The following is a 23,897-nucleotide window of genomic DNA, read 5'->3' as shown; positions in this document are numbered from 1 at the left end:
CCACTATTACATTATTTCCAGTATCTTGCCTGGATATTAACATTTTATAAGTACTAAATGAATATTTGCTAAATGAACGAATGAACTTACTCTATCTGGCATTTTTAGAAAATTTGATAATATAACCAATTTTTGTTCAGTGTTTATCGTTTTATATTTTATTTATAAACAGCAATAATTGAGGCCCCAACCACAGTAGCTCATATGCTTAAAGTTGTTAAGACAGTATTGTGAATATATGACATTAGCTCTTGCTCAATAATAGAGGTTTGGTTTTAGATTAATATATTTAAGATTAATCTTAAAGTGCAACTAATAGGCTGAGTGTGGTGGCTCACGCCTGTAATTGTAACACTTTGGGAGGCCGAGGCAGGTGGATCATTTGATGTCAGGAGTTCGAGACCAGCCTGGCCAACATGGCAAAACCCCATCTCTACTAAAAATACAAAAGTCAGCTGGGCATGGTGGCACATGCCTGTAGTCCCAGCTACTCGGGAGGCTGAGGCACAAGAATTGCTTGAACCTGGGAGTCGGAGGTTGCAGTGAGCAAAGACTGTGCCATTGCAGTCCAGCCTGGGCAACAGAGCGAGACTCTGTGTCAAAAGTAATAATAATAGTAATAATTTTTAAAGTACAAATAATAATTGCTTGAAAAGGAATATGCCAAATATGAGATATAGGGAAATGATTCAGGTTCACTTCAAATTTAATATTCTAGTTTTAATTTGATATAAGGCAACCTCAGGAAACAAATATGTTGTTAGTAGCAAACTACTTATCTTAGAGAACTTAACATAGTATTTATTGTAATGTTCCCCTGTTCTAGAAAATCATAACTAATAATAGAAATAAAACCCAGCTGCAAATCAGTGGCCAAGAACATATCAATGGACTAGCAAATACGCTAAGGAGACTAAAACAGACCTGAACGTTTCCTTCAAATTTAAATGAAAATAAGTACTTTTTAGTTAGTACTTGGATCTGAAAGACATATTAAAAATACTTTGAAATTCTGTAATATGTGATCTAAATTGTTCATCTAAAACAACAGCTTGTCAAAATGCTAATCACTAGGAACTGAGAGGTTTGTTTAGTTAATAGTGCTTCCTTTCATGTGTGCTTATGTGCTTTTCAGAAGGAAATCTGAAATCTATTATTAGCCTTCCATAGTCAACTCCTGATTATCCGAGTTAATAAAAGAGAACCCAGACATCTGTGCTAATAGAGAGAACACAGACATACAATAGACTTGATTCAGATCCAAAAAAGCGGGTAACACAAAAATTACATCTTTGACTCTGGAATAAATGTTGATTCTTTGTAGCATATTTGCCTTCCTGATAACACTCTATTAGTTTTTCTACCATAGCACAGGGGAACTATGCTATGGAAAACTCACCTACACATGTAAGTGAGAGTTCACTCTAGATTGTGTGAACGCATTGTTAGATGTTAGAATTCTGTCAGCGGTATTCATTCTGCACACTGGATTCTGATCAACACCAATATGTCATTCCCTTCAATGCTCCATGCCCTAATACAAGATTCCCAACCTCATAAATGGCTCATGTAGAAAGTAACAAAATCAGTGATGAAGAAAAAGTCAGTTATGGGAAAGAAAAAAAAAAAAGCCATGCTATGCTTTGTTTTGGCCTTGTGAAAGAACAGGGATCACTCAAGTTTTTACTGTTATTTTCAAAGTCAAGTCTTAGATACTGGTTCACTAAAATAAAAAAGGGGAAGAGAATTATAAATTATTACACATTATTAGATACATGGCTTTCTAGAGTGAAATTAATGATTTTAGAAATGCTGTGCCAATTACTTTATAAATGTCTAAGAAAAATGAATATCTTCCTCATGTAAATAACTGCAATCTTTTCATCTGTAAAATCAGATCAGTTATGTAACAAAAATTTACATTAAAAATGACATATCTCCCTGAGGCAACTTACGAAATAACAAATGAAAGGTCGGCTCCATGGTTCCGAAGTAAGCAATGTAGTTCAGAAAAAAACTACAGAGCTTACCTTACTGTATACATAGAAATAGGCACCTAGGTGGCAGAATCCCAGCAAAGCAAATATTCGTTCAGTGATTCAATTATTTGCCATTTATTCAGCACCTATTATAAGTCGGTCATCATGCTAGGCACTGGGGATACATTTTATTTGAGACATGGTCCCTGCATTTACAGAGCTCACAGACATGTAAATACTTTTGTGTGTAAGATATACAATAGTCAAAGTATGTGAAGAACGCTAGGGGGAGTATGGATGCAAGAATTGGTAGAGTTGAAGAAGGCTTCACAAAGGAGGTTACTGGCATAGACTTAATGTTTATATCCTCCCAAAATTCATATGCTGAAATACTAACTCCCAAGATGACGGGATTAGGAGTGGGGCACTTGGGAGGTGATTAGGTCATGAGGACAGAGCCCTCATGAAGGCAATTAGTGCCCTTATTAAAGAAGCCTGGCTGGGCGTGGTGGCTCACACCTGTAATCCCAGCACTTTGGGAGGCCGAGGTGGGCGTATCATGAGGTCAGGAGATGGAGACCATCCTGGCCAACATGGTGAAACCCCGTCTTTACTAAAATACAAAAATTAAGCAGGGCACAGCCTATAGTCCCAGCTACTCGGGAGGCTGAGGCAGAGGAATTGCTTGAACCCAGGATGCGTAGATTACAGTGAGCTGAGATCACGACCACTCCGGCCTGGGTGACAGAGGGAGACTCTATCTCAATAAGGAGAGCAGAGGGGAGGGGAGGGGAGGGGAGGGGAGGGGAGGGGAGGGGAGGGGAGGGGAGGGGAGGGGAAAGTGTTTTGTTATAACAGCCCGAATGAACTAAAACGGTTGTCTTTAGTTGTCTTAATTTCATATAAGAATTGTAATGTACCAAGTAGATTAGATGCCAAGGCATTCCAAGATTTTGAAAAATACTTAAAACAAGGAGCCATGAACTCTAAGAACAACATACTTAGAAGTCCATGATATATTTGGATAGAGTTGAATAGGAAGTTATATCTAAATTATCAAGGATTGTGTTGAGCATGCTAAGACATTGGATATTCTCATATAAAGGTTATTAAGCCGGGACAAAGCATAAGATGTTCTTAAACAGCAGAATGGCATGATCAGATATCCTTTTTGGCTTTTTAGCTTTAAGAGACTGCCAAGTCCTGGAGGTGGGAAGCCTAAATGAGAGACATCAATAGTTTATTTAGGTCTAGATGATCCCTAATATAGTCTCCCACCCTCTGTCTTATATCTTAAGATTTCATTATCAGAGCTTTAGCTTTATAATTTAGTACCTATTAAGGTAAAAACTGGTATTTTGGGAATGGTATGATAGAAAATTGCATAAGTGGTTAAGTTGGGCTTGGGGATGTGGAGCAAAGGTGATGGCTTTAAAATCCTTCCCTCTCTATTGTGTAATCTCAAAAAGATCAAGGGACTGGTACTGATGGGAGAGGTATCTTGAGGCCAGAGAAGAGGAAGAGAGGGACAGACACTCTCTTTCCAAAATCAAAGGAGCATAGGATATGTTTGTTTTCTGTCTCTTCATAATATGTCACAACAAACTTAGTGGCTTACAACAGCATGCATTTATTATCTCACAGTTTACAAGAGTCAGAAGTCCGGGTGGCTTAACTGGGCCCTCTGCTCAGGGTCTCATTCAGCTATTGGCCAGGGCTCCAGCTCTCATCTAAGGGCCAAGGTCCTTTTCTGAGCTCACAGACTGTTGGCCCAATTTGCTTCCTTGCAGCTGTGAAGCTCATGTGGTTTATTCTCCAAAGCTAGCAACGAAGAGAGAGAAATTCAGCTGCATCAAGTTGCTAACCTCTATGCCCAAAATTTAAGGAATCACCTTACTATTAGTTCATCTCTCTTTTGATTAACTTAAAACCAGTAATTGGAGACCTTAATTACATCTGCACAATCCATTCACCTTTGCCCTAAAACATCTGGGAGTTATATCCAATCACCTTGGCCATTGGCTAGTAGCAAGTTATGGGCCCCACACACACTCAAAAGAAGGACCTTACACAAAGGCATGGAGACAGGGAGCAGGATCACAGCCTTCTCAGAATCCTGCCAATGATAGATTTGAAGAGTTGAGATCAAAGAACAATTGTTGAGGCAAAGAACAATTAGTCTATCCAGTAGGTAGAAGTAACTGGGGAGAATGTCTGGAACAAGTTCTGTCACAGGCTGGCTCACTGTGGCATGACACCTACAAGTGAAGCCTGTGTTTGAAGGGCCTGGGCCCAGGTAAACACATGAGGCACCCATCCAACATAAACAAGGGCAGAGAGCAAGAGGGGAAAATGTTCTCCCCAAAGAAGACTGTACAGATAGAAGATCTGAATAGAGAAAAAGGACTCGCAGTTTGAAAACTGCGGGGAAGGAGGGGATTTTCTCCATAGCACCCACCTGGGAATACCAAAATATACTCTTTTCCTCCTTTTGTTTCAGTTTTTCAATTACCGTAAGCTTTTCTCTCACAGCTTTATTTTTAACTTTAATGATCACACATATATCACACAAATATAACTGATATGCAGGGATATTTTTCGAAAGATATAAACAGCCTGGTCGAGAAAGTCAGCAGAGAAAAACTATCAAGTAAACTAAAATAGACAAGATAATTAGAGAGAAGATATATACAGCAATAAATTTGAATCTCAAAGAAATTTTCAGCTAACAAATCTGTTATATTTTCATGTGCAATAACAGAAGTTAAAGCAAAATTGAGTTAATAAAAAATTAATTATTTTTGAACAAAAACAGATTTTCAACACAAAATCTCTCTGAAACTGCTGCTCCATTGCCTCTGCTGTAATTTTGGAAGGATTAGCGCTTGTAGGATTCTGCCTGTCCCCAGCAGTGACACACCTTCCCACCCCAGGATACATAAAACTGGGGCACAGAGCAGATGGAATTTTCAGCTCTGCTCATCAGCAGGTTGACCTGCTTGTTCCAAGCAATTTTGTGGATTTAAGACTCTGGTGTCTGTCTGGACTCATAGCACCTGGGTGCTCTGCAATTTGTATGGAATTCTAAAATTCCAGGCTCTGCTTGTTGCCTAGATCTTTAGTAATAACAGCAATAAAAAAGTAATAATGCCCACATGTATTAAGCATTTATGAAGCTACATTAATTAAGCATATGTTGTGTTTGTGTAGTTTGCAGTTAGTGGCACTGGCTTAATGAAATAGGGATAGTATTTTTTAAAGAACTTGATATATTTCCATCCTCAAATTGCGTTTCACTGGAAACCGCTCCTCCTCCAGGGCTGGACAGGATACCTAATGCCCTCACAGAAGAAAAGGTGGGTTAGCAAGTCAATAGACTTAAAAGTCAGAGTCCTGCTTTAGACCAATCAGAATGATGTATGAAGATCCATTGTACAGACAAAAGGGAAGCCCATCCCGAAGAGAAAGGACATACCAGCTTCTGGAGAATTTCAAAAAGGAAAAGGCTGAATGAGATGGGGAGGATAGGGAAATAGTTCTACATTTGTGTCTGGAACTTTCCTTTCTGAGCAATGGCCTTGAAAGAATGTAGCATAATAAATAGGTATTGGGTGAATATAAGAAAAGAGAGCTCTGGGTTCTAAATCCCATCTAGATTCTGGGCAGGGCCACATCCTATTAAACTTGGTAGTTCCCTGTGGTAAGGACTAGCAAGATCTTGGGGATAAATCTTTCTGAGTCCCACTTATATTCCTAAATTATGAGTGAGATCTAGAGGTACCTGGAGCCTCCAGAAGGGGGCCTCAGCAGGCAGCTGGACTGAAAGCCAACTGGGCTGCCCTGGGGCCAGCTTGGCAAGGGGAGAGGTGATTGTTGCAGAGGCTAGGACAGACAGATGGCAGACCTGGCAGAGACTCAGAGGGACCACTTTGCCAGTGCGAGGCGAGCTGAGGTGACCAGCCAGAAAGAGCTCCAGGCTCTGGCCAGAATGGTCTTGACCTAAAGATATCACCTGCAGGCCACAGGTAAACCGGAAGGGATGCCCACTCCCTATTATCCCTTTTCCTGTGCTTCTCTCAGGCCCCATGTACCAGTCATTTATTCATTTGGAGTTTGAACAAAAAGCTAACTCAAACATTCTCCATCCTCCTCAAATATCTCATCTTTGCCCTCTTTTGTTACTCTCCAAAGACAGCCTTGCTCTTAGTTCACAGAGAAAGTAAGAGCCACCAGATAGTAAAATGCAAATCAGATAATGTCTCTTTGCTTAAAACACCTGTCAATGACTTCTCATTGCTCTTAGGATAAATACCAAAATCCTGAAGGTAGCTACAAGGGTTTGATTGGGCTTTTACTCCCCTTGCAGCTTCAACTCCTGTCATTTCTCTCCTTTCTCTCTAACCTGCAGTTTCGTGTTAATTTCTACCACAGGGATTTTTTAAAAATATGCTATTCCTTCTTTAAAGAATAATCTTCCCTCCCCACCTTGGCCTACTTAATTCCTCTTTGTCTTTCAGAGCCCTACTCATCCTGGCATGAGATTAGTCATCCCCTTTAGACACTCTCACAGCACTTTCTCATAATGGCACATCCTGAGTAAACATATTTATTTAATATTGCCTAGGTAAGCCAATAGTATTATATCAACTAATTTCATTTGGAATAACAAGTTCCATGCACTAGCTAAGTAACATCACCCCATTATCTAACTACATATTTTCATAATTTTAAGTGCTGAAAAGCAGTCAACTTTTCTTCGTCAAGCATCTCGTAACCTGTACCTTGCCTTCTACCTGATGTACAATTTGTCACAAAGGCACTGGGTGAAAGTCATGTGACACCGCAAGGAAAACAGGAAAAAGTACAGGAGACACATTTCATGATTTATCGAGAAGTGACAAGAATATAATTTACCATTACATCTATATACAGCATTTGATATAAAAATACTTGCCTCTAGGGTACCTAAAATCCTGGTCTATTGAAAGTACTGAATTTACCAATCAATAACTCAGCTAGTATATTTAATGTATATATTTTTAGGAAAATAGGTCCCAAAGAGGTAATCACACATCATTCTCTCTAACCCTTTACTTTCTCCATAGCAGCTCGCCCCGAATCTTAGCTTGGAGTTGAGAGGTCATCTCAGCAGCCTGTTCCTGGCCTTCCTGTCGGCTGGAGGCCAAAGCCTCCCTCAGCTGCCTGTGTCCAGTGGCTGCTGTAATAATGATGCCTCGGCTTCAGGGGGTCTATTTCCAGGCCGTGTGAGCTAATTAAAACGCAGGCCTTCATTTGCCTTTCTGGCAATCCCTGATCAGTGTGAGAGGCCTATGCCACCCTCTCCATTCTAATTTTAGTTCTCCTCTAGTGTTTTCTCTCCTTTGCAGAAAAGCATCCTATGCTGCTAAGCACTTACAGGCTTTTGTTTTTGTTATTTCTCCCACTTGGAAAGAAGCACTTTTCCACTTTACTCCTTTTAGATTTTCTCCTCCCATCAGTTTTCTCCCGCAGGAGGTGATGGTTTGAAACTACTAACAAAACTGGAGATAATTAGTTACCCAGGGTAGTTGACTTGCTTAGCAGGTACCCTTGAGAAAGCACTAATGCACAAAATTCTTCATATGGAAACAACTTTTTGGACACAGTTTTCTATGAAGATAGAGAACACTTGTTATCACTGGTGATGCTCAGCTTCTTTTCCTCAGCAATTCACAACACAACTATCCAGAGTTCAGAACTCATAATTCACTCACGGTAGGCTAAGGTGCTATTTTTCAGTCTTTTAAAATGGACACTCTTTACTTCTGATAAACATAAAATTATTACATGGCTTCCTCCCACCCTACCCTCCCTCACTGAAAAAAAAAATCATTATCTCAACTATCTACATATGTACTTGAATATCCAACACAATTTCAAATTAAAATGTTCAAACCTGAGATTTCCCCATCTCCACTAATATCAACTCCATCTTTCCAAAGGTCAAAACACCAGATATCTTTGAGTTACATCTTTGGTCCCTTTTATTTTCTTATATCCTACATCCAATTCATCTAAATATATATGTAGATAGATCGATAGCTCAATAGACAGACAGATGATAGATAGATGATAGATAGATAGATAGATAGATAGATAGATAGATAGATAGCTCTACCTTTAACATAGATCAGAATTCTACCACTCCTCACCATCTCTATTTAAAAAGAACTGTTACCCGTGGAAAGAAGAACACACTGGCAACCATTAAGGGTACCCAAGAGATTGAAATATCTTAGCAGATGGGCTCTCAGGTCATTCAAAAGTTTCACATGAGAATGAGACACATAGTGGCCATGTCCAGAGAGAGTCCCTTAGGGAAGTGGACTTGAATGAAACACCTCTCTCAGGGAGACTTTGGCAGCCAGGGGATGACATGAGGAGCCTTGGCACCTCAAGGAAGAGTGGGACAAAGTATAGAAGACGGAACTCAGATAAAGGTAATCTATATCATAATATGTTAAACAAAATTAAAGATTAAATATTATGAGCACAGTAAATGTTATGTCTTTAGACGTATCAAACATTTCTTCCAGGAAATTGTTGTACTGACTTAATTGTAGTATTTAAGACTGTGTTGATAGAGGAGAGGCTAACTCAGCTGTTCACTCCCATGGTCTTAAGATGATTGCCAATAATTATAGTCATTCCTGGTTCCATGTGCATCCCATTCTTTGAATTCAACTATTTTTCCAGCCCTCTTCTTTAATACATTGACTCCAGCAATACTTTGACCCCACTGGAATCTCCAATCCTAAGATCTCACTGATTTTTCAGTGTTAATTATCTCCTTGTTCTCTTTCACTTCCCTCTTCATCTTGAAGTCTATGGTTAAATATTACACTCCCTTGCATTTATACTTCCTTTGCTCTTCAATCATTTCAATATACCCATTTAGCAAAACCACAACCTATGCAAAATTCAACTCTCCAAATACTCTGCACCTGCATCCTCCAGCTGACATAGGCTGGAGAAAAACACAGAACCACATTGGATAATCTAATTCTAAATGCATGAACACAAAGCTTAAATAGGCCTTTAATGCTGCCAGGTGATCACATCATATACCTCCTTTGTCCACTCACTGTTTCTCCTAAACAACTACTTCACACTGTCCTCTCTTTCCTCAAACTCTACACTTCCTTCTCTGTCTCTGTTTTCAACTGAAGCTGCTGCTCTCTACTTTGCAGAAAAAATGAAAACTATCAGAAGAGATCTTTCCCAGATTCCCACCACATGGATCTCCTGCCAGTATTTGCACCCACAACCAAAACATCCTGTTATTCATGCTCCTCTCCAAAACCAATCTCTCCACTTGGTTAATAATAGAAATCATCATCCCCTCTTTCTCCTCCATCATAACTTAAAAATTCCCCTGTGAAGAAATTCCTTCAAGTAGTCTGTCATTACTGTAAGTCCTCTCCTCCCATTCTCCCTTAAAACCACCACATGAGGCTCTATTATTTACAACCAAATTCCTCTTGTCAAGGTCAGCAGTGACCCCCCCAATATTGTTAAATCCATGAACCTATTCTAACTTAGTCCTTGTCCTACTCAACTTATCAGCTATATTTGACAGAGTTGATCACTGTTTCCTTCTTAGTAACTTCCTTCACCTGATTTCAGAACAAGACACTCACCAAAAGATTTCCTTCTATCTCACAGGTTGCTCCTTCTCAGCCTCCCTTGCTGGTGCTGCCTTTCATTCCATCCTTCCTCAAGCTCAGTTATTGGTCTTCTTCCTCTACATATGCTGCATATCATCTGTATAATGACGACGTTCACATTTATATCTGCAGACTGGACCTTCTGCTGCCTACTCGACACATCTATTCAGATATTCAGTAGGCATCTCAAACTTAAAATTAACTCCTGGTATTTCTCGCTGTTTACCAAACCTCCTCTTCCCAAAACCTCTTGTGTGTCAAATGATAGGAAATTCATTCTTACAGTTGTTAAGGAGAAAAGTTTTGGAGTCATCCTTAATTCTTCTCATTTTCTCATATACCATGTCCACTCCACCATGAAATTCCATTGGATCTGCCTTAAAAATATGTCCAACATCTCTCCATTTCTCTCTAACTCTGCTGATTCACCTTTGATCTTAGCTGCTTTCCCTCTCTTACTGCAATGCTGCAATTGCCTTCTAACTGGCTTTCCTGTATCCACCCTGGTTCCCTCTCCCCATCCATTATGAACATTATAGCCACATTAATCCTCATAAAATAGAAGTTAGATCATGTGACTTTTCTTCTGAAAGACCTGAACAGGCTCTAAGTAAAATCACTCTGGGTTAAAGCCAAAGTCCTGAAATGGCTTATTAGGCCTTACATAATCTATCCCTCACCCTCTCTTCTTACCTACAAATATTCTACATTTCAAGGAATAGCATCCACCTTCCACTCATCAGCTTAAGCTAGAAACTTTAGAGCCCTCCTTGAAATATTTCCCCTCATCTTTGCACATCCAATTACCATAACTTGTTAATTACTCTTTTCTTGTATCTCTTAAACCAATTTACATTTTCCCTTTGCTATGAAACTATTTCTCCCCTTCTCCACTGTCATTTCATCTCAAATCTACTACATATTAATACTAGAGTGATCTTTCTAGTTAAATGTAAACCTATTTATATCATTCCCCAGACAGTATAACACCAAAGCTTTTTAATTCTAACAACCTTTTTTGATGATTCACAAGTTGAAGCTTTAATCACAATTCAAGCTACTTTTTAAATGGCCCTCCGTTATAATAAATTCATTGGTTCACTTAAAAGTGTTTTGTAGCATATGATTTATTTTTGAAGATGTATTAGTTTTTGTTCTATTAAATGCCATTTTGGTCAAGATTAATTTTTTGTGCAGGCAATCATTTATAAAATGAAATGTAGATTAATCAGTAAATTTAAATTATACTTCTAAGTCAAGAAAAGGTCAGCTATCTTGGCATAAGCTTGGTCAGCTACCTTGGCATACCTTGTACAGACTTACAATAGGCTCCTCTATCTTAAAGCTACTACAGATTTCAAATAATAATATTTAAAAACAAAAATAATATTAAGCAATAACTGTGATAATATTAAAGAATAACATTAGTTGCCAAGGTTTACAAAATGTATTCACATAAACTCATTTATTACTACAAATACTTAAAGAGTAGATACTATTTCCACTTTCAGAGGAGCAAATTAAATATCAGAAAAGTTAAAGGTTTTGATGGAAAATATCTAGCAAATCAGTGATGGAATTGACTCTTGAACTCATTCTCTTTAAACATATACCCAGTGGCAATGTCTTTAAAGTATAACAAATTAAATATGTGTAAGCTAATAAAATGCTACTTTTGTGAGTAGACAAATGCCTTGCTTACAAGTTTTCCTTTTTAATGTAAAGCAAAACAAACTGTGCTTTCACATTATTACTAAATATCAGTCTATCCTAAAATTGTTTATGTAATGTGGAGGTGATGTATTACCTTAGAAAAACACTGTAACATGATATTGGAAACCATTTCAACTGTTAAAAGGTTAGATTTCAGTTCTGTTTAAAGGTCAGAAACCTGAAAATATCCTGATGATTACAATTTCTCCGCACATTTCGGATGATGCCACTGAACTCCTGGCAGCAGCAAAATGTGTTTGTTCTGATCCTCTGCTTCTGGTGGGCAGTGTCAGAGTGGAGAAAAGGCGCCAGGGCTTTGGTATCAGGCCTAAATTTCTATTGCTTTTAATTAAAATAATAAAGGGGTAAAGGTAATATTTCTATCCACCTGAGACAGAACAATTTGTTGAAAACAGATTTTTACCTGTTGAAAAATATTCAGAAAATCTATCATCCCCAAAACAACGTACTAACTAAAACAAAACCAAGAAAGCCATTCTGAAAGGCAAGTATCAAAGCATCTGTCATTGCCCCATTTTAGGATTGTAAAGCTGGAAGTAGTCATTCAAATAAATATTGTTTGAATAATAATTATATGCCCAGAACCCTTCCCAGGTCCACATATCACTATTTTTTTGTTTTTACAAATCACATCTCATCTCTCCTGTCCTATAAAACTGCATCTAGTACATAGCAGACAATACATTTTAATGCTCACTAAATGAATGCTAGGCTTGATGTAGAATACAAAGGATTATGTTAATATCATATTTATTGCTACTACCACTAATAGTTACTAATATTTATTGAGCACTAACTATGTGCCAGGCACTGTGTTAATCACTTTACATGCATCACCACACTACAGGGTAAGTTAATCTAATTAATTCATTGTTAATCTAATTCTATAGTAAGAAAACTATAGCATAAAGAGATCAAGTCTTATAGCTAGGTAAGAGGCTCAGTTTCACAGTTAGTAATCAAACTTTGGCAGTCTGACCTCAGTGAGTACAATGGGCCAGAGACCAACCTATTGCAGCTTACATTCTAGAGAGAAGATAATAAATAACTAAAGAAGTAATCAATATAACTTTATATAGGAAATAAGGTTATGGATAAAAGAAAATGGGGTGATTTGCTAGAAGTGACTAGAGTGATATAGAAAAGTAGTTAAAAACATGAACTCTAGCACCAGGTTTGAGTTCATACCAGAGCTTTTTCCAGCCCTGTCATTATGGGCTGTTATTTAGTTATTTACATTCTTTGTATATTTGCTTATCTACAGATAATGCCAAATTTATATGACAGTCATGAGGTTTAAATGAATTGATATACATAAAATGCCTAAAACAGTTCCTGACACATAGTGTCATTTAAGTATTTATTATTATTGTTATTTTCACATTTTTATTATTATAATTCTTATCATATTGAGGATATCTACTTGAGAGAGGGTGGTATGGGAGGGCCTCTATGAAGAAGTGCATTTGAACCAAAACCTAAATGACACTTAGACACATGAAAATTTTAAGGCAGAGATTCCAGGCAGAAGGAACCAAAGTGCAAAAGCCCCAGGGCCAGAATGTTCAGCAAAGAAGGCCAGTATGGTCCAGGATGAGTTCAGTCAAGTTACAGAGCTGGTCAAGAACCAGGCTAAATTAGGCATCACTGGATATGGTAAGGAGTTGGATTTTATTCTAAGTGTGATGAGAAGACATGGGAACATTTTAAGCGTGGTAATGACATGATTTGATTTATATTTTATAAATATCACCCTGGCTTCCACGAAAGTCTGGATTATAACTTCCATAGAATATCAATCTTATCATTACCATTAGTCATTGTTTTTAAAGTCTTAGCTTCATTCCTGGGGGAAAGTAATTCCCTGACTATATTTCTGGAATGTTGTGTTACTGCTTTTAAACATAGAGTCAGAATAAAGGACTTAAGTAGGTATATGAGCGTACATATATACTCATACACTCACTGTGAACAAAGATTATATGGAATACTCACACAGACCACACTTCATTATTCTAAAATTCAAATTAATTCTATCTACTGGGTTTTTGAATCATGTCTCTTGGAAGGAAAGTAATTGTTTACTTACATGAAAGTTGATCATATGAATTGGGTCATTCTTGTTATACCCAACTGAAACAGTTGAGAGGTTAAGGGGAGAAGGCATCTAGGGCACATAACACTGTTCCAAGAATGTAATTCCCTGTAAGCTTGGCTGCTGAAGCTGCCTGCTGTAACCTGAAACCACTTTTATCTAATAGCTACTGAAACAACCTGCTGCAACTCTGAGAATCATTTTACCCATAGTCATCACTTACCAATCAAAACTTGCCAGCTCACCAACATATTATTAGTGCCAGTGAACTTCCTCAAAGAGCAATATGAAACATTTCCCCTTTTTTGTAAAACCTCTAACCGTCAGTTCTTGGACATAATGAAGACCATCCAGCCTCTGAGTATGCCACAAATTGTAATTCTTGATTTCCAAATAAAACATTTAAAATTAAGAAATTTGTCTCTATATTGTATTTGTCTTTAACCCTTATTGTGAATTATATGGCAGGGGAGGATATTCTTTGGGTCCCACTTCTCTTAATTCTAATATGTCCCTTGGCCTTACCAGGAGTTAGCTCCTTGTCCCCCAAATAAAGAAAGCTTTGCAAATCTGACTGCATGGAACAACGTATGTTTTACTAGTGGGTGGTGTTATTTTTCTTAATCTTACCCTTACACCCAGCATTTTCTCCCCCAACACACTTCCTCTGCAAGTTCACTGTGGTTTAAATAGGTTGAAAGCCAGCCTAGGCCACACTGTACAATTCCTTCTTACCAGACATTCTTGATATAAGTTCTCTGGCTTCAAAGCAGATCTTAATGATGTTGTGTGTTGATTAGTTGATACCACTGTGTGGTGAGGAGTAAATGGCAGTGGAAGAGCATTTCCATGTCCCTGGTATTTTTACTACTACGATCACATTAAATCATCATCTTTAATATTTAACACCGAAAGGCCATCCATGTATTCAAAAAGAATATTATAGCCACATTGACAAAAATCTTAAAGTCCTACATTGCCACACATGGAGGTGAACTAAAAACACAATGCAATTTGTACAAAGACTCCTCCTAATTCCTCTAACTCATAAAGACTTCAGTCTTAAAATAAAAAATACAGCTGCATAAAGTGAACTGCTTTACCTGTATGTTTAGTTCCCTCATTCTTGACTTCTGTGGTTCCCACAGAAGAGGTGGGTGGACTAGCAGGAGGGCTGGCAGTAAAGCTTGTGCACCCTGTAGATGTGTTGATTTCAAAATATTCTTGGTTGTGATTCATTCGGTGAAAATCCAGAGAAGACACAATGGATGTTCGCTGTTTAGGCTAAAATAAATGAGCATGATGACAGTATTAATATGATCATGTTCATCTTCAGCCCAATCTCCCCATCAATTTAATCTAAGTGATAATTTTTTTTCAGTTAAAAACTATCTGGGTTTTATACTTAAAATATAATTGTGCTTTACAGAGATACATTAAATAATTACTTGATGAATTCAATAATAAAAAATTATTTAATGAGAAAATATTATGGCATAGTTGATGTGTTCATTTGCTTTCCCCAGAAGATTGTAAAAATATAGTGCCCAGAATTTCTCTTGGTAATCAATTTTGAAAGTTGCAATTTTAAGTCACCTTTCATTCAACTAACATTTATTAAGCATCTGGCATTTGCCAGACCCAGAGGATATAGAATCTAATAATAAAAGGGCCCTTATAACATTGAAGAATAATTAAGGCAGTTCCATTTTTTTATTCTTTAAATAGTCCAAGGAATTGGTGGCATTAGATATTGTTCCCAAGTACAAGATGCAGGAATTTCATCATCAGAATTAAATAAAGTTATATGGAACATTTTCTAGGATCTAAGAATATGCTTGGTATTTGTAGTGAACTTTGATTTTCTTTTTTAAGAATTTTAATTAATCCCCAAATAGCAAGAAAAGTCAATTTAAACATAAAAGTTAAAATCATGGAGTAATAGCAGATATAATCTATACCCTTTGTCAGTAATGAATTACTCCCTATAGCAATTTTCTGGGGTTTTTTCCCCATAATTTTAATTATATTCACTTTTTTTTTTCTTGCCTAGCAGAGCTTCTAACATTGTCCTTCAGAAAAACTGCAGTTTTTTGGCTCTCAAATGTGTGTGTTTTTCCCAGGAATCAACTCAAACTTTCTTTTTATTTTTTAGTTTATATTACTAAAATATTAAACATCTCTTATAATAATTACAAGAGATCAAATGTAAACTTTTTATGATAAGGTAAAGTTTATTGTACTTTACTTTCTCCAAAGTACAATTAACTTTTGGTTTACTAATGTTTTTGTTACCCTCAAATATGTGTTAACCACTGTACTCCATATTTTCCTGCAAAATATTCAAGTTGCTGTCTCTTCCAGCTTATCATTTTTTTCCAAGTAGACATCATTTAGTCTATAACATAAAATAGACAATCATATGGAAAATGTCTGCACAGTATAGAGATTTTAAAAAAAACAAGGTGTGTAAATTATCACAATATGATTTATTATTTCACCAATATTTCACAAACGTTTTATGAAAGACGTTGAGGGTTATAAATATTGTTACGCTAGAGAGTGCAAGTCATTTTTTATTATGACACATCAACTCAGTAATAGAATTCAAATTAGCACCCACAGAGGACTCAGTTGCTTTTGAAGTACAAAAGATCAGTGTTTAATGTCAGGCTTGGTTTCTCATGAAATGTCTGTCCTTGGGACTACTGAATCTCAATTTCACATTCAGTGTCCTTTCCACTACATTCTATAACAGCAATTAGAAAGGCATGAGCTATAGCCCTGGCTCCAATGGAGCCCATCATTCTAGGTTTTGTTTTATTGTGTTGTGCTTTTGTTTCACTTTATGTGTAGGCAATGGACCACATTTCTTTATTTCTTCTCATAAATTTTATAAAGGTCAAGCCAAATGATATATATGATTCCTCCACTTCTAAATGTTTCTTAAATACATGTTTCTGAATCCTGACCACCCATGGTTCTAACTCCTTTAAAAACATAATGTTTTATGCAATCATGAAAATAAACAAGCTATTTTCTACAATATTAATTCATTCCACAAATATTTGCTGAACATATACTAAACTGCAGATATCATACACGTAAGTACCATGATAGGAATAAAACAAGTAAGACATTTTCCTTGTTTTCCGTATGAATATAGACTTGAGGTGGGAGGATGGATGGCCCATGAGGCTTCGAAGAAGAGACAACGAATCCAATGATTATGCTTCAGTATCATATAGCAGTAACGGTGATGAAAAATTGGAAGCATTATACTTAGTCATGCTCTAAGGCAAGGGTCAGCAAACTATGGCCTGTGGCTCAAATCTGGCTTTCTTCCTATTTCTAAAAATGAAGTTTTATTGCAACAAAACTGCACCCATTGCTCCCTCATTTAGTTATGGTCTATGACTGTCCTTGTACTTTAATTGCAGAGTTCAGTAGTTGCAACACAGGTCATATTTTCCACAACATCTGAAATATTTATTATGTCTGGATTTTTAGAGAAAATATTTGGCCACTCCTGTTCTATGGAATTGTTTCACATATCAATTTAGTGCTCAATAAAACCATAACTATAGGTTTTCTTTTATTTCCCAGCCTGACTTGCATTTGGGTTGGGCCATGTGACTATTTCTCAGCAAATACAATATTAGTAGAAGTGAGCTTTTTCTATTCCTCTCTTACTCCCCAGATGATGTAGTTGAAAGATGAAGGAAAGCCATAAAACTCACATTGGTTTTATGAGATGTTAAAGTGAACCTCCCTTTTCTATATTTTTATTTTAAGTTCAGGGGCACATGTGCAGGTTTGTTACATAGGTAAAGGTGTGTCATGGGGGCTTGTTGAATAGATTTTTATCACCCAGGTATTAAGCCTAGTACCCATTAGTTATTTTTCCTGATCCTCTCCCTCCTCTCACCCTCCACCATCTGATAGGCCCCAGTGTGTGTTGTTCCCCTCTAGGTGTCCATGTGTTCTCATCATTTAGCTCCCAGAGATGAGTGAGAACATGTGGCATTTGATTTTCTGCTCCTGCATTATTTCACTCAGGATAACAGCCTCCAGCTCCATCCATGTCCCTGCAAAGGACATGATCTCATTCTTTTTTATGGCTGCATAGTATTCCAAGGTATATATGTACCACATTTTCTTTATCCAGTCTATTATTGGTGAGCATCGAAGTTGATTCCATGTCTTTTCTATTGTGAAAAGTGCTGCAATGAACATATGCATGATGTGTCTTTGTAATAGAATGATTTATGTTCTTTTGGGTATATATGCAGTAATGGGATTGCTGTATTGAATGGTATTTCTGACTCTAGGTCTTTGAGGAATCACCACACTCTCTTCCACAATGGTTGAACTAATTTACATTCCCACAAGTAGTGTACAAGTGTGGCTTTTTCTCCACAACCTTCCCAGCATGTGTTATTTTTTGATTTTTTAATAATAGCCATTCTGAACTGATGTGAGATGGTATCTCATTGTGGTTTTGGTTTGAATTACTCTAATGATCAATGATGTAGCACTTTTTTTCATATAATTGTTGGCTGCATGTATGTCTTCTTTCGAGCAGTGTCTGTTCACTTTTCTTTTTTCTTTTTTTTTTTTGTGAGACGGAGTCTCTGGTCTCTGTCACCCAGGCTGGAGTGCAGTGGCACAATCCCAGCTAAATGCAACCTCTCCCTCCTGGGTTCAAGCGATTCTTGTGCCTCAGCGTCTCGAGTAGCTGGAATTACAGGCAAGCATCACCATGTCTGGCGAATTTCTGTATTTTTAGTAGAGATGGGGTTTTGCCATGTTGTGAGGCTGGTCTTGAACTTCTGGCCTCAAGTGATCTGCCCGCCTTGTCCTCCCAAAGTGCTGGTATTACAGGTGTGAGCCACCGCACCTGGCCCCCAATGCCCACTTTTTAATGGAGGTTGTTCTTTTTCTTGTAAATTTAAGTTAATTTTCTTATAGATGCTGGATATTAGCCTTTGCCAGGTGAATAGTTTGCAAAAATTTTCTCCCCTTCTGTGGGTTGTCTGTTTACTCTGTTGATGGTTTCTTTTGCTGTGCAGAGCCTCTTTAGTTTTATTAGATTTCATTTGTCAATTTCTTCTTTTATTCCAATTGAAGGAACACTTATACACTGTTGATAGGAGTTTAAATTAGTTCAACCATGAAGACAGTGTGGTGATTCATCAAACAGAAATTTTGAGGATATTTCTGTTCCTAAAAACAAAAATATACCATTTGACCCAGCAATGTAATTACTTGGTATATACCCAAAGGAATATAAATCATTATATGATAAATACACATACATACACACATATGTTCACTACAGCACTATTCACAATAGCAAAGACATAGAATCAATCTAAATACCCATCAGTGATAGACTGGATAAAGAAAATGTGGGATATAAAATATAGCACAGGATACTATGCAGCCATAAAAAAAGAATGAAAACATGCCCTTTTCAGGAACATGGATGGAGATGGAGGCTATTATCCTTAGCAAACTAACACAGGAACAGCAAAGGAAATATTGCATGTTCTCACTTATATGTGGGAGCTAAATTATGATAACTAATGGACACATAGAGAAGAACAACACATACTGGGCCTATTGGAGAGTGGAGGGTAGGAGAAAGAAGAGCATCAGGAAAAATAATTAATGGGTACTAGGCTTAATGCCTGGGTGACAAAATAATCTGTACAACGAACCCCCATGATACGATTTTACCTATGTAACCTGCACATGTACTCCTGAACTCAAAATAGAAGCTAAATAAAAAATTAGAAAAAGAAATGAGAACAAAGAAGCTCTGAGGAAACTAAAAATTCAAGATAACACAGATAAGGAAGTCAGAATTCTATCAGATACATTTAACAAAGAGATTGAAATTACTGAAAATAATCAAGCAGAAATTCTGGAGCTGAAAAATGCAATTGGTGTACTGAAGAATGCATTAGAATCTGTTAAAAGCAGAATTGATCAGGCAGAAGAAAGAATTAGTGAGCTTTAAAACAAGCTATTTGTAAATATACAGTCAGAGAAGACAAAAGAAAAAAGAATAAAAAAGAATGAATCACAGCTTCAAGATCTAGAAAATAGCCTCCAAAGGGCAAATATAACAGTTATTGGCCTGATAGAGGAGGTAGAGAGAGGTGGGTGGAATAGAAAGTTTACTCAAAGTGAGAACAGAGAACTTCCTAGACCAAAAGAAAGATCTCAATATTCAAGTATAAGAAGGCCATAGAATATCAAGGAGATTTATCCCAAGCAAGACTACCCCAAACTATTTAATAATTAAACTCCCAAAGTTCAAAGATAAACAAAGGATTATAAATGCAGCAAGAAAAAAGAAACAAATAACATACAATGAAGCTCCAATATGCCTGGCAGCAGATTTCTCAGTAGAAACCTTACATGCCAGGAGAGGGTGGCAAGACATATTTAAAGTGCTGGAGGAAAAAATGTTTATCCTAGAATAGTATATCCAGTGAAAATATCCTTCAAACATGAAGAAGAAATAAAGACTTTCCCAGACAAACAAAAGCTGAGAAATTTCTTCAACACTAGATCTTTCCTACAAGAAATGCTAAAGGGAGGTTTTCAGTCTGAAAGAAAATGATGTTAATGAGCAAGAAGAAATCATCTGAAGGTATACAATTCACGAGTAAAAATACACACACACACAGAGAATATTATAACACTGTAATTGGGATATGTGAACTCATATTTTGAGGTGACAAATGAAAAAATGGACTGATAATAATAAGTATGAAAACTTTTCAAGACACAGACAGTACAATAAGACATAAATAGAGATGACAAAAGTTAAAAAGTAGGAGGACAAAGTTAATGGCTACAGTATTTATTAGTTTTTCCTTTGCTTGTTTGTTTATGCAATCAGTGTTAAGTTGCTATCAGTTTAAAATAATGGATTATAAAAAATTATTTGCAAGCCTTAAGGTAAATTCAAATAAAAAAATCCTACAATAGATACACAAAAAATAAAACAAGAAATTAAAACACACCAGCAGAGAAAATCACCTTCACTAAAAGAGAGGGAGGAAGGAGAGAAGGAGGAGATCACAAAATAACTAGCAAACAAATAACACAATGGCAGGATAAGAGATTATCATTAATAATAATAATATTGAATAATTAGACTAGAATCTCCAGTCAAAAGACAGACAGTGGCTGAATGGATTAAAAAAAAACAAAAACAAAAAACAAAAAAACAAGACCCAACAATCTATTGCCTACAAGAAATATACTTCGCTTACAAAGATACACATAGACTGAAAATAAAGGGATGGACAAAGATATTCCATGCAAATAAAAATCAAAAAAAGAGCAGGATAAGACAAAATAGATTTCAAGAAAAAATTATAGAAACAGACAAATCATTACATAATGATAAAGGGTGAATTCAAGAAGATATAATAATTTCAAATATATACGCATCCAGATATATAAAGCAAATATTATTAAGGCTAAAGAGAGACATAGACTCCAATACAAAAGTAGCTGGAGACTTCAACAACCCACTTTCATCACTGGACAAATCATTCAGACAGAAAATCAACAAAGAAACATCAGACTTAATCTGTACTATAGGTCAAATGGGCTTAATAGGTATCTACAGAACATTTCACTGAACAGTTACAGAATATACATTCTTCTCCTCAGTACATGAATAATTCTCAAAGATAGACCATTTGTTAGGCCACAAAACAAGTCTTACAAAACTAAAAAATAAATTGAAATGTATTATTATAAAAAAATAAATTGAAAGTATCTTCTTTAACCACTATAAAATAAAACTAGAAATCAATAACAAGAGGAATTCTGGAAACTATATAAACACATTAAAATTAAACAATATGCTACTGAATGACCAAATGGGTCAATGAAGAAATTAAGAAGGGAATTTAAAAATGTCTTGAAGGAAATGGCAATGAAAAGACAACATAGCAAAACCTATGGGCTACAGCAAAAGCAGAACTAACAGGAAAATTTATAGCTATAATCACCTACATCAAAAAAGTAGAAAAACTTCAAATAACCTAACAACGCATCCTAAGAACTAGAAAGGCAAGAGAAAACCAAACCCAAAGTTAGAAGAAAAGAAATAATAAAGATCAGAGCATAAATAAATAAAATTGAAACAAAGAAAACACTATAAACGCTAAATAAAATAAAAAGTTGGTGTTTTGAAAAGATATAATTGACAAACCTTTAGCCAGATTAAGAAAAGAGAGATAAGGCTCAAATAAATAAAATGAGAGAAGAAAAAGACAACATTACAACTGATGCCACAGAAATTCAAAGGATCATTAGAGGCTCCTAGGAGCAAGTAGTAGTCTCCCAGAAAAGAAAAGCCCAGGATCTGATGGCTTCACTGCTGAATTCTACCAAACATTTAAAGAATAACTAATACATGCCTTACTCAAACTATGCCAAGAAATGGAGGAGGAGGAAATACTTCTGAACTCATTCTACAAGGCTAGTATTACCCTGATACCAAAACCGGACAAAGACACATCAAGAAAAGAAAACTACAGGCCAACATTCCTGAGGCACGTTGACGCAAAAATCCTCAAGAAAATACTAGCAAACCAAATTCAACAACACATAAAAAGGCCATTCATTATGATGAAGGTGGATTTATCCCAGGGATGCAAGGATGGTTCAATATATGCAAATAAATCAAATAATACAAAATACCAGCAAAATTAAGGACAAAAAAAACTACGTAATTGATTTAATTGATGTCGAAAAAGAATTTGATAAAATTCAACATCCCTTCACGATAAAAACCCACTGGGTATAGAAGAAACAGACCTCAAATAGTAAAAGCCATATACAACAGACCCACAGTGTCATACAAAATAGGAGAAAACTGAAAGCCTTTCCTCTAAGATCTGGAACTTGACAAGGATGCCCACTTTCAGTACTCTTATTCACCATAATACTGGAAGTCCTGGCTAGTAATCAGACAAGAGAAAGAAATAAAGGGTATCCAAGTTGGAAAGGAAGAATTTGAATTAGCCTTGTTTGCAGATAATATTATCTTATATATTTTGAAAAACCTAAAGATTCTACCAAAAAACCGTTAGAACTGATAAATTCAGTAAAGTTGCAGAATACAAAATCAACATGCAAAAATCAGTAGCATTTCTATATGCCAACAGTGAATAATCGGAAAAAATAGAACCAAGGAGTCTCATTTACAATAGCTACAAATAAAATAAAATATCTAGGAATAAACTTAACCAAAGAAGTAAAAGAGCTCTACAGTGAAAATTATAAACACAGATGAAAGAAATTGAAAATCATATAAGAAAATGAAAAGATATTCCACTTTCTGGATTGGTAGAATAACTATTGTTAAAATATCCATACTACCTAAAGCAATCTACAGATTCAATGCAATCATTAACAAAATACTAATGATATTCTTCACAGAAACAGAAAAAAAATCCTAAAATTTATATGGAACCAAAAAAGACCCAGAAGAGCATAAGCCATCACGAGCAAAAAGACTTAAACTGGAGGAACCACATTACCTGACTTCAAATTACACTACCAAGCTATAGTAACCAAAACAGCATGGTTCTGGCACAGAAGCAGAAAAATAGACCAATGGAACAGAATGGACAATGCAGGAACAAATCTATACACTGACAGTGAATTCATTTTTGACAAAGGTGTCAAGAGCATACACAAGGTTACATAAGGGAAAAGACAGTCTTTTCAATAAATGGGTGGAGGAAAAACAGGATATCCATATACAGAAGAATGAAAGTAGACCCCTATCTCTTGCCATATACAAAAATCAAATCAAAATGGATTAAATAATTACATCTAAGACCTCAAACTACAAAACTACTGAAAGAAAACATTGGGGAAACTCTACAGGACATCGGACCAGGCAAAAATTTCTTAAGGAACACCTCACAAGCATAGGCAACCAAACCAAAAGTGGACAAATGAGATTATATGAAGCTAAAAACTTCTGCATAGCAAAGGATACAACCATCAAAGTGAAGAGACAACCTAAAGAATGGGAGAAAATATTTACAAGCTACCCACCTGACAAGAGATTAATAGCCAGAATATTGAAGGAGATCAAAATACTGAAAAGGAAAAAAAATCTAAGAATCTGATTGAAAATGGTCAAAAGATCAGAATAGACATTTCTCCAAAGAAGACATACAAATGGCAAACAGATATGAGAGAAGGTGTTCAATATTACTGATCATCTGAGACATGCAAATTACAACTACAAGGAAATTTCATCTCACCCCAGTTAAAATGGCTTTTATCCAAAAGACAGGCAATGACGAATGCTGGCAAGGATGTAGAGAAAAC

The 23,897-nt window shown here is 36.3% G+C and overlaps 1 protein-coding gene across 13 annotated transcripts in view; it reads right to left on the bottom strand.

Moving 5' to 3' along the window:
* Window positions 1-23,897, bottom strand: part of LOC105463367 (ankyrin repeat and sterile alpha motif domain containing 1B) — a 1,291,052-nt gene that overhangs the window by 668,732 nt on the left and 598,423 nt on the right. For all 13 annotated transcript variants that reach the window (XM_071072455.1, XM_071072454.1, XM_071072448.1 and 10 more), the window contains exon 12: window positions 14,618-14,798. In XM_071072455.1, coding sequence (XP_070928556.1) covers window positions 14,618-14,798 — 181 coding nt within the window. The remainder of the gene's footprint in view (window positions 1-14,617; window positions 14,799-23,897) is intronic.

This window comes from Macaca nemestrina, chromosome 10, assembly GCF_043159975.1.
Source record: "Macaca nemestrina isolate mMacNem1 chromosome 10, mMacNem.hap1, whole genome shotgun sequence".
Lineage (NCBI taxonomy): Eukaryota > Metazoa > Chordata > Mammalia > Primates > Cercopithecidae > Macaca > Macaca nemestrina.
The sequence above is the reverse complement of the archived record's forward strand: the minus strand, read 5'-3'. Positions and strand labels throughout refer to the sequence as shown.